At 46.0% G+C, this 14,351-nt stretch overlaps 1 protein-coding gene across 1 annotated transcript; it reads right to left on the reverse strand.

The window, feature by feature from the left end:
- Nucleotides 1–611: 611 nt before the first annotated feature.
- On the reverse strand, nt 612–10,813 carry trak1b (trafficking protein, kinesin binding 1b; the record flags this gene model as incomplete). Its single annotated transcript, XM_079996512.1, has 16 exons — nt 612–1,272; nt 1,362–1,487; nt 1,903–2,008; nt 2,148–2,352; nt 2,722–2,840; nt 4,642–4,925; nt 6,771–7,022; nt 7,109–7,185; nt 7,274–7,411; nt 7,552–7,626; nt 8,009–8,139; nt 8,254–8,332; nt 8,472–8,574; nt 10,277–10,377; nt 10,518–10,634; nt 10,763–10,813. 16 exons carry the CDS (start codon nt 10,811–10,813, stop codon nt 612–614), a joined length of 2,625 nt encoding a protein of 874 aa, XP_079852638.1.
- Between the last annotated feature and the right edge of the window lie 3,538 nt (nt 10,814–14,351).

Here is a 14,351-nt window from a genome sequence, read left to right on the forward strand (position 1 = left end):
TAACTTGTTGTTCTCTTCAGGATAAAATGTAGTAATGGGGTGAGCGAGAGAGATTGGTGGAGATAGAGGGCGAGAGAGAGAGAGACAGAAAAACTATATAAAAGCTAATTAATGATCATGGATTTTGGTGTAATGTCTGAATCATTTATTAAAAACACTTCAGGTGCTACAAAGACTGACAGATGGCCTTATGCGAAAGTGGACGTTCACAGGTCTGTGTGTGCGTGTCGTAATGCGTGTGTGTGTGTGTGTGTGTGTGTGTGTGTGTGTGTGTGTGTGAGAACTACGTCTAGCCAGCAGAGTCGGTCTCAAGAACATTGATCGGATTATTAAAAGTGGTGAGATGTGAGCAGCAACATTGATGGTGTAACTTTTTGAATCTTAAAACCGACCTGCACCTCATTTCTTTTTTCATTGATAGATTTCAGCGCAAGGGGGAGAAGCTAACTGGGGAGGGTGGGGTTGAACAGTGTGGATTGTGGGTGTTTGAGGCCACACCTCAGGGATAAAGCAGCCATTCAGTAACGCTCTGTGGTAACCTGCAGCAGTATATTAGATATACAGTGTGAAGTTTCAGTGTGTGGAGCGAATGTTCTTCCCTACTTGCTGATCTACTTGGGCAGGCTGGTGGCCAGGAGCAGCTCCGACTCCTCTTGGGGTCCCGGGCCCTTCATGGCCATGCTGGCCCCGACCATTGCTGGGTAACTCCTGTTCCGTCGTATTCCGTCTGGGCCGAAGGGGGAGCCCGAGCGCCGGAGCCCGCCCAGGGGCCCCAGGATGGGGCCAGGACTCACCGCCCTGGCCCCTGGGGCCCCTGGGGCCCCCGCCACCCCCAGACGCTTGACCTTGTCAACCAGGTTGAGGTTGAGGACGGACACGCTGACGTCGGTCTGGCTCTCCCGGTCGCGCGCCTTCTGCCGGCCCCGTGCCCCCCCTGTCACCTCCTTCAGGATGGAGCGTGCAGGCTTAGAGGCTAGGAAGTTCTCATAGGAGGTGCTCTTGAAGTTGAAGCCCAGGGGAGTGTTAGTGCCGCCTCCGGTGGGAACAGCTAAACCCTCCTGGGTCGTGGGGGAGTTGGGGGGAGTAAAAGGCTGCAGGGGGTCGGGGTGGGGGGTTGCCCTCAGAGGGGTGACGGAGGTGCTGAACAGGACCCCGTTACTGCCCGGTCCATGCTCCAAGCCCTGGCTCTGGTGATACATGGCCGCAGAGATCCCCCTCTCCTGCAGGAGGCGCACTAGCCCCAGGGAGGTGCTGGTGGTGCGCGTAGCGTCTCTGAAGAAGAAACACACGAGGCTTTGAGAGACCAAAACAATCAGACTCAAGAACTAGCATACCTGCTGCAAAACTGTCATATGACTTGCCTGAGGTTTGTTGAGGATTCTGAGGGCCGGAGGCTGAGTCTCCGTGGGGTGCAGGGCGTGGCGACGGGCGTTGCCAACAGAGAGCTGGTCATCACACAGTAAGACGTGGCCGGGCCGGAGTTGAGACTGTACAGAATGAGAAAGAGGAAGAACAGTCATCAGCAATACAAATAGATGTTTAAATCTCAAAGGATAGGTTTGCCATTTTCCAACCCAGGCATTATTAAAATGTGGATTCCCATCATTTATAACTGTTTTCAAAAAGGAGATTTCATGTTTTAATGTTTTTATTTGAATCTTAATTCACACAGTGTTCAGGCAAACCATAATTTTAATAAGGTATGCTTGTAATTTAACAATATATTTTTTACTTTTAAATCTTTTTTTCTGGAGCTCATGTAACATCTGGTTACATCTGCAACATCTGACTCCAGATTAGAATTTGCCTTTTTGGCTTACTCTGGCATAACATTAGAGCTTATTAATGTGTGCTTATTAAGACCGCTCTCTGCAGATCTCTGGTCTGGCGGCAGCACCTCACCTGGGCGTCACGCGGGTCTGCTCGTCGGTGGGGTGCAGGATGCGGCACGTGGTGAAAGTATAGGTGGAACTGGTGTGAGCCATGCATTTCCCTGGGTAGTACGCAGCTAAACACATACACAAAAAAAACTAAAGTCATTCTTCTGATGAGCAACTTGTCAGTAGAAATACTGTTGTGTGTGTGTGTGTGTGTGTGTGTGTGTGTGTGTGTGTGTGTGTGTGTGTGTGTGTGTGTTTGCTGCGCACCCAAAGCGTCCGTGTTGCTGAGATGAGGCGAGGGCGAAGGCGAGGGTGGGGAGGGGGGCGCGAGGCCGACCTGGGGCGGTCCCGGGACAGGGGCGCCAGAGCTGGAGGTGCAGGGCACAGCTGGGGAGGCCGACGCGTAGGAGGGAAGGTTCTGGAAGTACTGCTCACCCGGTTCGTCCTCATCCAAGCCCCCCCACGGGTGCGCCTGCGGATGCAGCAGCACAGAGAAGTCCCCTAAAGTGTTAAAATACTTAGATTGCAGCCAATAATTGAGCAAGTAGTAATACAGTACTGGACTTAAATTACCACTTCTCCATCACTAACCCTAACCTTTCTTTGTTACGCTTATGTATTAACTCTGTTTATAGATAGATAGATATTTAGATAGATAGACAATTTTAAGTGGTATAAGAGTGAGGAATTTAAGCAGTAAACTAAATATAAATATAACTATAAACTGAAAAAATTTTTGACATGCACACACCTCTGTATGACCAAATTAAAATGTTGCATTTTTTAATGATTTGAATTGTTATTATTTTAATTATGATGTATTTGACTGAAGTCCAGACACCTGCTCCAGCTCCAGCTCCAGGGGTCTGTAGCCTTTGGGGACCACTCCGGGTCGGGCATCCAAGATCACCCCGAGGTGCGGCTGGGCCAGCTGCTGCCAGTGGTGCAGGGTGGCAGAGCCTGAAGTCCAACACAGATTCAAAGCATGGGACTATAAACACATCATGTTTTTAATATAAATCACTTCTTTATACAAGTTTTATTGACTTCAATGTGTGTTTTAAATTCCCTCTCTTCATCTTCTGTGCATTTTATTATTTCTTGCTTCACAAGGCCATAACATTTCAATTTTCTATATAATCTATATAAACATATCAATTTTAAGTGATATATTTCATTTGGTTATTTTTGCTTAACACTGTCTTCTTAGTGATTTGTTTTTTCCTTCGGTTTTCCAAAAAATAGTTTCTAAATGGTAGCATTGATGAATTAAACGGGAGGACATATTAAGCAGTGAGTTTACAGTTTTTACAATTTTGTTTTTAAAAGGAAAGGTTGTCATCTTCACATTGTTGTTAACAGTGCAGAAGCAAATCTGTGACACTAACTCATGCATCTAATGTAAGGGCACACAGCAGAATATGTACTACATAGAAAAAATACAAATAATTACCTCAACATGAAGAGACAGTGGTGAAGGGGCGGTGATGAAATGATGCAAATAAAAAAGTTAAAGATGAACAACATGGAAATGTTATGAGGAACAAAAAAGCAATGAAAAAAACTAATGAAAAAATGTTAATGGAAAAGGTCATTGGTAAAAGTCACAGAGATAAAAAAAAAGGACAGAAAAATGTAAAGAGAAGAGAACCCAAAAACAAGTAGAAAGAAAATTTAGGTTAAAATAAGAAGACAAGCATGTATGAAATGTAGGTGAAAAGAGACTCTTCTATGAGGAGCAATAGTTTCAAAGGAAAACATTTCTTAAACAACCAACGGGAACGCGTATCACTGCAGTACGGCCTATGAACGGTAGGGGGCAGTATAGTTAAACACAAAACACTTGCCATTGCCCTGAACGCTAACTACCATCCTTCCTTAGAGATTTCTATATTCTGATTAAAGCTCTGTGTGCATCCATCCATACATACATACATACACATACACACACATATATACACATAAACACACATATACACACACACACACATATATATATACTCGCGCGCACACACACACACACACACACACAAACACCATTTCTACACTCCTTTTTTGGACCTTGGCCGATCCCAGCTATGAAGACAGCCTTGTGTACACACGCACACACACACAAACACACACACACATATATATACATATACACACACACACGTACAGTATATGTCCATATTAAATCAGATAATTTACCATTATTGTCACAAATATATATACACACACACACACACACACACACACACACACACATACACATATACATATCTATATAACAGTACACACACACACACACACACACACACACACACACATACACATATACATATCTATATAACAGTACACACACACACACACTCACACACACTGAACTTGAACTTCAACTTGAACACACACATAATGGGGACACCTACTCCGTGACTCTCTTCCCGAAAACCCCCTCTCCATGCGTTATGCGCAGAAAATAATCTTAACGACTCTACGAGTCATGACCCATTCCCCCCACTGTTTTTGCATATTTTATTTGGAGAAACGAGGCAGCGATTTGGGTGCACGAAGAGCCTATTTCAATTCACACATGTAAAAATATATTTATGATTACGCCTATTTAAAATTCCCCCCTGTAATGTCATCCCTGTGCATTTTGTAAGCTTCCATCTGTTTTATCCCCGCTTGTTGCCCTCCTTGGTGGCTGCCTTGAGGTGGCGCTCCCCGTCCCTCTTCATGGCCGCCTTGTAAGCGTCCAATCGCTTCTGCTCGCCCTCACCTTCCAGTGGCTTGACGATCTGGAGCTTGTCAGGGAGGTAGGACCCCCGCGAGGCCCACAGCTGGAGGCTCCCCAGCGACATGATGCTGTCGGAGGGCGTCAGCCAGCCTCCCTGGCCGGACCCCAGGCTGTCCTGGAGCCCGCTGTGCCCCCGCCGCCGCTCCCTCTCCTCCTCAAAGAAGCGACGCTCGCTCAGGTTGTTTTGCCGACGCAGGGACAGGCGGCGCAAGGCCAGCCTGAGGTCCTCAGCCCCCGCTGACTTCTTCTCACGCCCGTCCGCACTGCTGCCAAAATGGAGATGGAGAAGAGAAAATACATAAGGGAGCGATGATATTAGAGTGACAGTAACTGTTCATAGATATGACAGTGAATTGGGTGGTTCATTCTATATACATACAAAGAAAACATGTGAGAACCCTACAAAATCTGGACATTTTGTTCAAAGAGGACATTTCTGGACATAAACACCCATGTCACCAGTTTAAAGCCATACAAATTAGTGTAATAGGAAGACTCCATTCAAAGAATAAAAAGTTTCAAATTAAAGACAGTGTCCATATTAAATCAGATCATTTCCCATTATTCTCATTATCGCTCCCATTATCGCTTTCAATCCATCTTTTGTTTTGGATACGGGACAAACGATAAGCTGGAATACATGGTCATTCCCAAAAATTCTAATTGTCTTGGTTTGATGGAAATTAGCCTTTGGCAGATTTACGATTAAATCGTCTATCGGCAATCGTCTCCGTATCTATCGACGCCATCGATCAGGATTGTAATTGATGACTGACTTTTTTTTTTTTTTTTTTCAATTCACCAGTTACCACTGGTGATCGGGTCTCACTTTCCCTCTACAGTCCGTACGGAGACTTTTAGGGGCAGGTGCTCAAAAAAAAGAAAAGGCACATAGACCCCCAGCTCCGGTTCTATTTTGCTGCTCTGGGCAAACGGAGCAGCACAGCGGAGCCGTTGTGCGCACATCGTAGGTGCGCAGAGGTGCGAGGTTCATGAGGAGTTCCTCATGAATATATCTTTCCCAGACAATCCGCTACCTTGTGCGCCTGATAAAAAGGACACCGTGGGGTCCATGGGATACCCTCCGCGAATTTTGATTTATTTTGTTTCCTTGGTTTCTTACTTGTATGGAAAATGAAAAACGTGAACCTAACTCAGAGAACTGGAGCAGAGTTTTTGTTGTTAATTTTTGTGTAAAAACTTTACTTGTAAATAATAAATCCTGCACTTCTGGAATGGGGAAACCGCATTTGCAACATTAGATTGCTTTATGTTCAATGCACGTGCTAACCCACCACACACATCCGTGCATCCCCGATAAAATCGTACATTGCTAATCGCTGTCCCCCAGTGATCGGCGATTGGAATTTTGCACAATTGCCCAAGCCTAATGGAAATGACATATAGGCGTCGTGAAATTTCAGGTGATTCTCACAATCTTGACAATAACAGACTTCCTGCACAATCTGGACACCAACTGTGTCAACATTATTTGTATTTTGTATTACAGATGCACTGATACCAATTTTTCGGGCATCACCCGTGGTTTTCGGAAGAGACGAACCCTCCAGTTTGGTCGGCAACTTACACCACCATACAGTCTAAGGAAGGAAGAAACCTGCCCACCTTGCTTAAACGCTAACGAGAGAACAGTCAATCATGGCAACAAGACACCAAAATAGCCCCTTTTTAGTCCTTAATATCATTTTAATGGAACAATAATTTTCTAAATCACAACCAAGTGATTATATTTATATAATCACTTATTTATATTGAGACTCTCAAATAAATAGTGACTATTTCTAGCAAGTTTACTTTTCCATTTACTTACATCGAATGTGTTTTCTATAGCAGCATCTAGTGGCCGTTGGCTGAACTGCAGGTTAGCACACTTCTGCATTGGCTTCAACATCTTTGCTCCAAACTAACTGCCTCAAAGTGTTAACTGTTCAGTAAAAGTAATAAACATGGGTACTAAATAAGCCAATACTTTAGAGTTTATGATTCAAATTCTTTATGAGTAGTGAGGATTAGCATCAGTGCATCTTGTCAACATCTGTGTCTTCAATCTCAAGGAAATTTAGACGCAGACCCGCCCCCCTCAACCTCACCGGTCCCAGCTAGCTGTGGTCTCCATGAGGATGCTCTGGGCTCGGTTGTCGAGGGCCATGCCATTGCCTCCAATGTCAGGGCCGTAAACGCTGGAGTGAGGCGTGGCCAGGCCACTGGACTGCGGTGACGTACGGGACGAAAGTGGCTGGTTAGACCCCGGGATGTTGGCGTTAGAGCCGGGAATGGGCGAGCGCTGCCGGGACGTCTGGTTGATGTTCTTCACCGTCTCGAAAACGCGCTTGTGGTGGGTTCTGCGTGGGAGACATGAAAATGGGACCAAATACAATGTACGATAGACTCAATACAATACGATAGAGACTAAAGCAATGGTCCATACTTCTGTTCCTCACACTCTGGGTCATCCAGACTGAGCTCCTTCCTCATGGTCCCCTCAATCTCAGCCGCCAGAGAGTCCTGCAACACATGGCCATTCACTGGTGAAAATGACAGTCGCATTTAGCAACACATTCCTACAAACACACCCTCACTCGCTCGCTCTCACCATGGGGTAAAGCCCCAGTGGGTGGAAGCGCCGGGGCGTTCCTGCGGGAAAGTTTCTGTTCCTGAGGTTCTTGAGTTCCTCCTGGGCCTCGTGCAGCATCTCGATACACTCCAAGTATTTCTCTTCCAGCTCCTGGAGCTGTCAGTTTTAACAAGCGAGAAAGGGTAAGGATACAGCCAAACAGAGCAGGGTACGTTGAATATAAGAATATGGTCTATTTGCCTGTGAGGAATGCTAGGCTTGGAAAAAAAAAGGGAAAAAAGGGGGGGGCGCAGTACCTCAGCTGTAAGTTGTCTTTGGGCGTCTTTGGCGGCCAACAGGTGTTGAGACAGCTCCTCGTTCTCCACCGCATACTGGACATGCGCACCCACACACACACACACACACACACACACACACACACACACACACACACACACACACACACACACACACACACACACACACACACACACACACACACACACACAGTGAGAAGCGGCAGTGATGGAGGGCTTAGGCAAGGATTCACTGTACTATCACTACTGTACAGTGCTGTAAACAAGGTCTGGTGTCTGAAATATCCCACCCCATTGTTAGTGCAGAGGTCAGGGCATGCAAGAGATTCACATACTGACACAACACAAAGACACACAGACACAGCGGACAGACAGAACTAACCTGACCCTACACACGGAAAAAAGTGAAAGACACGACAGAATGGGAATATGTAAAATGTTTTGCTCGGTCCCTCACAGACTTAGCCTTCTTCTGCAGGTCCACGATCTGAGAGAGGAGGTGCGTGATCTCCTCCTGCTGCCGGGAGGCGTCCTCTGTCTTGCGAGCTAGCTCCTCAGCGATGGTGGAGATCTGGAGACTGGACAGCCCTGGAAGGAAAAGAAAGAGAATGAGAGAGAAAGAGCAAGAGAAAGAGATATTAAGGCATAAAGTACAATAGGATTCAGGGGGACGAAAGGACGAAGCCGGACACCCAAACCTACTGAGTTCTTTCACACAGTCGTTGACCAGCTGCTGCTCTTTCTCCTCGTATGTTTCAGTCTCCGACTTCAGATGGTTTGCCTGTGTACACACACGCATTGCAGCACCACAGAATACTCAAGTGTTCTCAAATGTACGTACTGTATGTAGGTGTGTGTGTGTGTGTGTGTGTGTGTGTGTGTGTGTGTGTGTGTGTGTGTGTGTGTGTGCATGGAGTAACCTCTGAGCGTAGCGACAGGTTCTCCTCTTCCAGCTCCCTGAGTTTCCTCTGGAGAGTGTCTGACCCGAAGCCCCCGGAGGCCCCCAACAGGTTACCCTTCTTACTGTTGTAGGGGCAGACAGAGAGCAATATAAATATGAATATAATCACAAGTAAATAAATACATACACACACACACACACACACACACACACACACACACACACACACACACACACACACACACACACACACACACACACACACACACACACACACACACACACTTTTAAAACCACTGACATATATAAGGCTGGCAAATGTACGTACTGTATGTAGGTATGTATATATTAGGCAGCAAGTAAGCAGTCAGTTCACAAGTTGATGTGCTGGAACCAGAAAAAATGGGCAAGCGTAAGGATCTGAGCAACTTTGACAGGGGCCAAATTGTGATGGCTAGATGACTGGGTCAGAGCATCTCCAAAACGGCAGGTCTTGTGGGGTACCTACCACATTTGGCACATTTGGTGGTCCAAGGAAGGTGGAAGGAAGGAAGGAACTAGTGAGCAACTGGGTCATGGGCGCACAAGGGCTCATTGATGCGTCTGGGGAGCGAAGGATAGCCCATCTGGTCCAATCCCACAGAAGGGCTACTGTAGCACAAATTGCTTAAAAGATAATGCTGGCTATGATAGACACTAGACAATACCATTGTCATGAAGGGGTGTACTTGGTCTGCAACAATGTTTAGGTAGGTGGTACGTGTTAAAGTAACATCCACATGAATGCCAGGACCCAAGGTTTCACAGCAGGACATTGCCCAGAGCACCACACTGCCTCCGCTGGCTTGCCTTCTTCCCATAATGCATCCTGGTGCCATCTCTTCCCCTGGGAAACGAGACACACGCACCCGGCCATCCACATGGTGTAGAAGAAACGTGATTCATCAGACCAGACCACCTTCTTCCATTGCTCCATGGTCCAGTTCTGACACTCACATGCCCATTGTAGGTGCTTTCAGTGGTGGACGGGGGTCAGCATGGACACTCTGACCGGTCTGCAGCTATGCAGCCCCATACACAGCAAGCTGTGATGCAATTTGTGCTACAGTAGCTCCTCTGTGGGATCGGACCATCACAATTTGGCCGCTGTCAAAGTCGCTCAGATCCTTACGCTTGCCCATTTTTCCTGCTTTCAACACATCAATTTCAACAACTTCAACAACTGACTGTTCACTTGCTGCTTAATATATCCCACCCCTTGACAGGTGCCATTGGAACAAGATGATCAATGTTATTCACTTCACCTGTCAGTGGCTTTAATGTAGTGGCTGATCGGTGTATATATACAGTATATGAATCTGGAGACAGAAATTCCATTCCAAAACATTTCATAATTTTTGGCAGGCCTTGCTGTACTTGTAGTATGACCCGTGGATCAGCGTCTACTTGGTGCCATTTTTTTGGTTCCCATCATTTATAACTGTTCCTATCACAACCTCGCTGAACACGTTACTATTGAGAAACTTACCACTCTGCTGCAGTTTCTCACCATGCTTAAATGCAGTTCAATGGGGCATAAGTTTAGGACTTTTAAAAAAACATGTCAAATCTTCTTTCCGAAAATGGATTTATGGTTTTACTGACTCTGAGATAGAAACAGGAAGTTGCCCTGCTTCCTACTGACAACCTACTGTAACCAACGTTATGCTATGGATGTACTATGTAAAACTATCCTGTAGGAAGCAGAGAGGCACGACACCCTGGGCACGTCAGTGTGTGGTGCGAGCTGTGAAATTAGGTTAAAATGGCAGAATGCCGACTAACATCGGGGAGCCACTGGACTCATCTTCACTCTCCTCTGCCGCGTTGGTGTAAAACTGTAGTAGCTCGTCCTTCAGGTTCAGCTCATGGTGCAGCTGGGCCACCTGCCACCACAAGGAAAACACTAGTAATGTCACATTTGACACAATTAAAACTGTGTGTGTGTGTGTGCATACGTGCGTGCGTGAATGCTTGCGTGCGTGTGTGCGTGTGTGTGTGTGTGTGTGTGTCTGCGTGCGCGTACCTCCTCTGTGATGTGCCCCACTTGCACCTCCAGGTAGCCGTTCTGCTCGGTGAGCAATCTGTTCTTCTTGAGAAGAGACTGGCCGATCCTAGCTGCCAGCTCCAAGTCTCGTTCTTTCTGTTGGTTTGGGGAGGACAGAGGATGGCGGGATGAGGCAGACAGCAGAGGAGAGGGAAGTGAGAGGAGTGGAGAGGGATTAGACCCGAGCTCAATCTCCAGAGACGTAATGTGAGAGAACGCCTCACCTCCTCCAACAGACGTGTGACAGCGTCGATGTCATTGTACGTCTTCGTCATCTGGCCCACTCTGTCCGCACATAGCACTGTGGAGGAGGTATGTGTGTCTCACACACACACGCACACACACACGCAAACACGCACACACGCACACACACACACGCACACACACACACGCTGAGAAGCCGCAGTGATGGAGGATTTAGGCAAGGATTCAGTGTGCTGTCACTACTGTACAGTGCTGTAAACAAAGTCTTGTGTCTGAAATATCCCACCCATTGTTAGTGCAGAGGTCAGGGCATGCAAGAGATTCACATATTGACACAACACAAAGACACACAGACACAGCGGACAGACAGAACTAACCTGATAGATTGTATCAATAATCATGAGCTTGCTCTTACGTCACAAACGGTGGCATTATGTAACTATGGAAGTAAACGGAAAGGCTTGGTGCTTGTCATCCCGAGGACGTTATAGATTTAACCCGATAGCTCGTTACATGCTGGGTTATCACTGACACCCATGTTAAGGGCCACCACTTCAGTGAATGAGGTATTTGTACACATGATGGAAGAAAGATATTTCCGTCAAAACGTTCAGAGAATGCTAAACACTAACGACAAATTTTGAACAGGAAAATCCAAATGGGACCATGGGGATCCAGGAGCTTTGACCATGGGGATCCAGGAGCTTTAGTCTTAGACTGCATGTGTGTGTATGTGAGCTGGAGGGTGGAGAAGTCCAAACAGAGAAGAATCACAGTCACGGAGCAGTGATTAAATCTTTCTACTGAGCAGTTGGAGAAACACTGGTTCAAGTTAGACTTTTTTTTAGACACTATTCTGTGTCTCTGCACTGGTGATCCGTCCAAAAGGTGTGTCTAAAACATGTAGCCCAGCTAAGGCAAGACAATCCACCACTGTAAATACACATACTACTGTACATACATAAACAAAAATCTATACACGAGAAGCCAAAAATAAAGGAAAACATGAAGCTAGTTGATGAAGCCAGTTCGTACAACAGTGTCCGAAAACACAGCAGCTTTACCATTCTTGTCCTCTTTGTATGACAAGTCTTCCATCCCACATACATCTCTGCTCAGTCTTTCCGTCCTGCCTTTGCCGTCCATCCTTTCCGTGCTTTTTCCACAGCAGACCACAGTCCAACTCTGTCTCAGTCCAACCCTCAGCTATTCACGAGATAGGTAGAATGACTTTCTCTTCCTCCTGGACTCCTACACCCCTCCATAACACGCAGGGGGGGAAATCTGAATTACATTCCTCCCACCTAGCACACTCTAGCTCAAGCTATAAAGAGCAAAATTAGAAATAGAGAGAGAAAAGAGAGGGGCAGAGAGAGAGAGAGAGCGAGAGAGACAGAGAGAGAGAGAGAGAGAGGAAGCATGTCTCTGTTGTGGAACATCGATCACCGCTGAGTCAGAGGCAACAAGGAAGCTGAGCTCACGCTCTGATTGGACGGCAGTGCCGCGGCAGGGAACCAATCAAAGAGATTGGTTCCGCCTGGCTGGATGCTCTGGATTCTCTGATATCGCCACACATCTCGCCCATGCTTATAGTTTCCCTTTCCCCTCCCTCGTGCCAGTTGGACGCAACACCTTCCTGTCCACTGCAGCGGTAACCATGGCGATCCTACTCCACAACTCTCCGCTCCCAGTCACCAGTTGTGTAACGTCTTTTACATCACGCTACATCACTCTCATCTGTTGCATTGTGAACAATTTGGAGCCAATCCTTGCGTCTAAAATCTTTCGGAAGTTCTTCTACGGAAAAATACAGAGGAACCTTTATAGAGGAACTTACCCAGTTGCTCCTACCACCAGATACTGCACAAACTACAATAATAAGATCCATGGCAAATTAGAAGTAGAAAAAAAGAGACTAAGTGATATGAGAGTAGTGATGCATTGCCAATAGCAATTCTGAGTCATTAACATTGAGTATTGTCCCATACAGAGTACTGATCCATTTAGTGAAGTTAATACAGTATGGATTTAGAACATCATACTAGACATATAAGGAATCTTTCTCCATTAAAAACATCTACCAAAAAGGCACAAATCCTGTTCTTCAATAGCAAGTAAAAACATGTTTGATACGGATCTGATGTTTGTATTGGGCATATTCTCTGACACCGATGCTACGAATATTCTGACATTATTATCAATATCAGTAAATTCCTACTTGAGAATGTTCCAAACAGACAACAAATTCACCGAAATCCACAGCCACAAACACATGATGTCTTTCCTCTCAACAGGCGTCTTTCCTTTCCTTTCCGCGACTCACAGAAGTATTTCAGCGTCTCCTCGATCTGCTCGGTCGTCAGGTCCAGCCTGGCGTCCGGCGCGATGAGCGGAGTGTGCAGCCACTCATCGTGGTCATAGCCGTAGGCGGTGTCGGCGCGCAGCCTGTACACCGGCAGCTGCTCCTCCAGGAGACTGATGATCTCAAATTCCGGTAGGTCGGTGCTGTTACAGACATCTGGCAAGACAGAGAGAGAGAACAAAAAGAGTAAGCAAGAGTGAATTGAGCGAGAGAAGGAGAGAAAAAGAAAGGTGGAGGGACGAGGGAATTTTAAAGAATGGATATTATGGGGATGTGGCAGAGGCAATATGCTGCTATCCAGTGGTCAGTTGTTTGAACTGCAGTGTTCGGGGGGGGATGGTTCTCAGTAATTCTGGTTGTGTGGCAATGCATTTCTTGCATCATTATTAGGGTCCAGCCCCTTATTGTTATTGCTGGGATTTTTATTATTATTATGCTCCTTGGCATTTTTGGGCTAAAAGTGTCGGAACCCGACAACCGCTGAACCCACGGACATGGTTGAGGGCTTGTTAGAACCGGAACCTCTCAGACATCTGGTGGTTCAAGTTTTATCCATATCAATCTACATTTGGAGCAAAAATTAGTGAAAACATGATTTTTTTTAGCCGCAGGTAGGGTTTTTTTTTTGCACCAAACAAGAGCACAGCTGGAGAGCAGGAGATACGAAGGAGATACGAAGTGCCGATAACAAACCCTTCTGACTATGATGCCACCTCAGTGATTCCATATATTAAGGAGCATATTTCATCACTGATGGGATTCTTTAAAAAGTAACTTCCCTGAAAACAGTATCCAATAAATAATTGAGAAGAAAATAATTGAGAAGCTCTGGAGTAGGATAAGTTTGTGGAGTGCTTTGTGACATCATCATCCAATTCCTTATATGCGCAGGTTGCGGTTCTGGGGGGGTTAGACTCCAGCAATCTGTAGTGGTTGCTACAGGAGAATCTTCGCTGGGTCGAGAAGACCTGAGACAACACCCTTATTTTAATTTGATAATTTATCTCTTTTGCCCTTTTTGTAAATACAGGTACTCCTCACTTAACCACCTACCTGTTTAACGACTGTTCGGACTCCGAGCAGCTCTCTGACCAGTCTGTATTGAGCGCTGCGTACAATACTGCGGCGTCTCAGCGTCAAGCATATCATCGCACATCACTCTTTATATACTATATACACTATATACATTATATATACTACACTATATACACTATATATACTATATATACTGTATAAACTATATATAC

Source organism: Zeus faber (assembly GCF_960531495.2).
Source record: "Zeus faber genome assembly, chromosome: 1".
In the NCBI taxonomy this organism is placed as follows: Eukaryota; Metazoa; Chordata; class Actinopteri; order Zeiformes; family Zeidae; genus Zeus; species Zeus faber.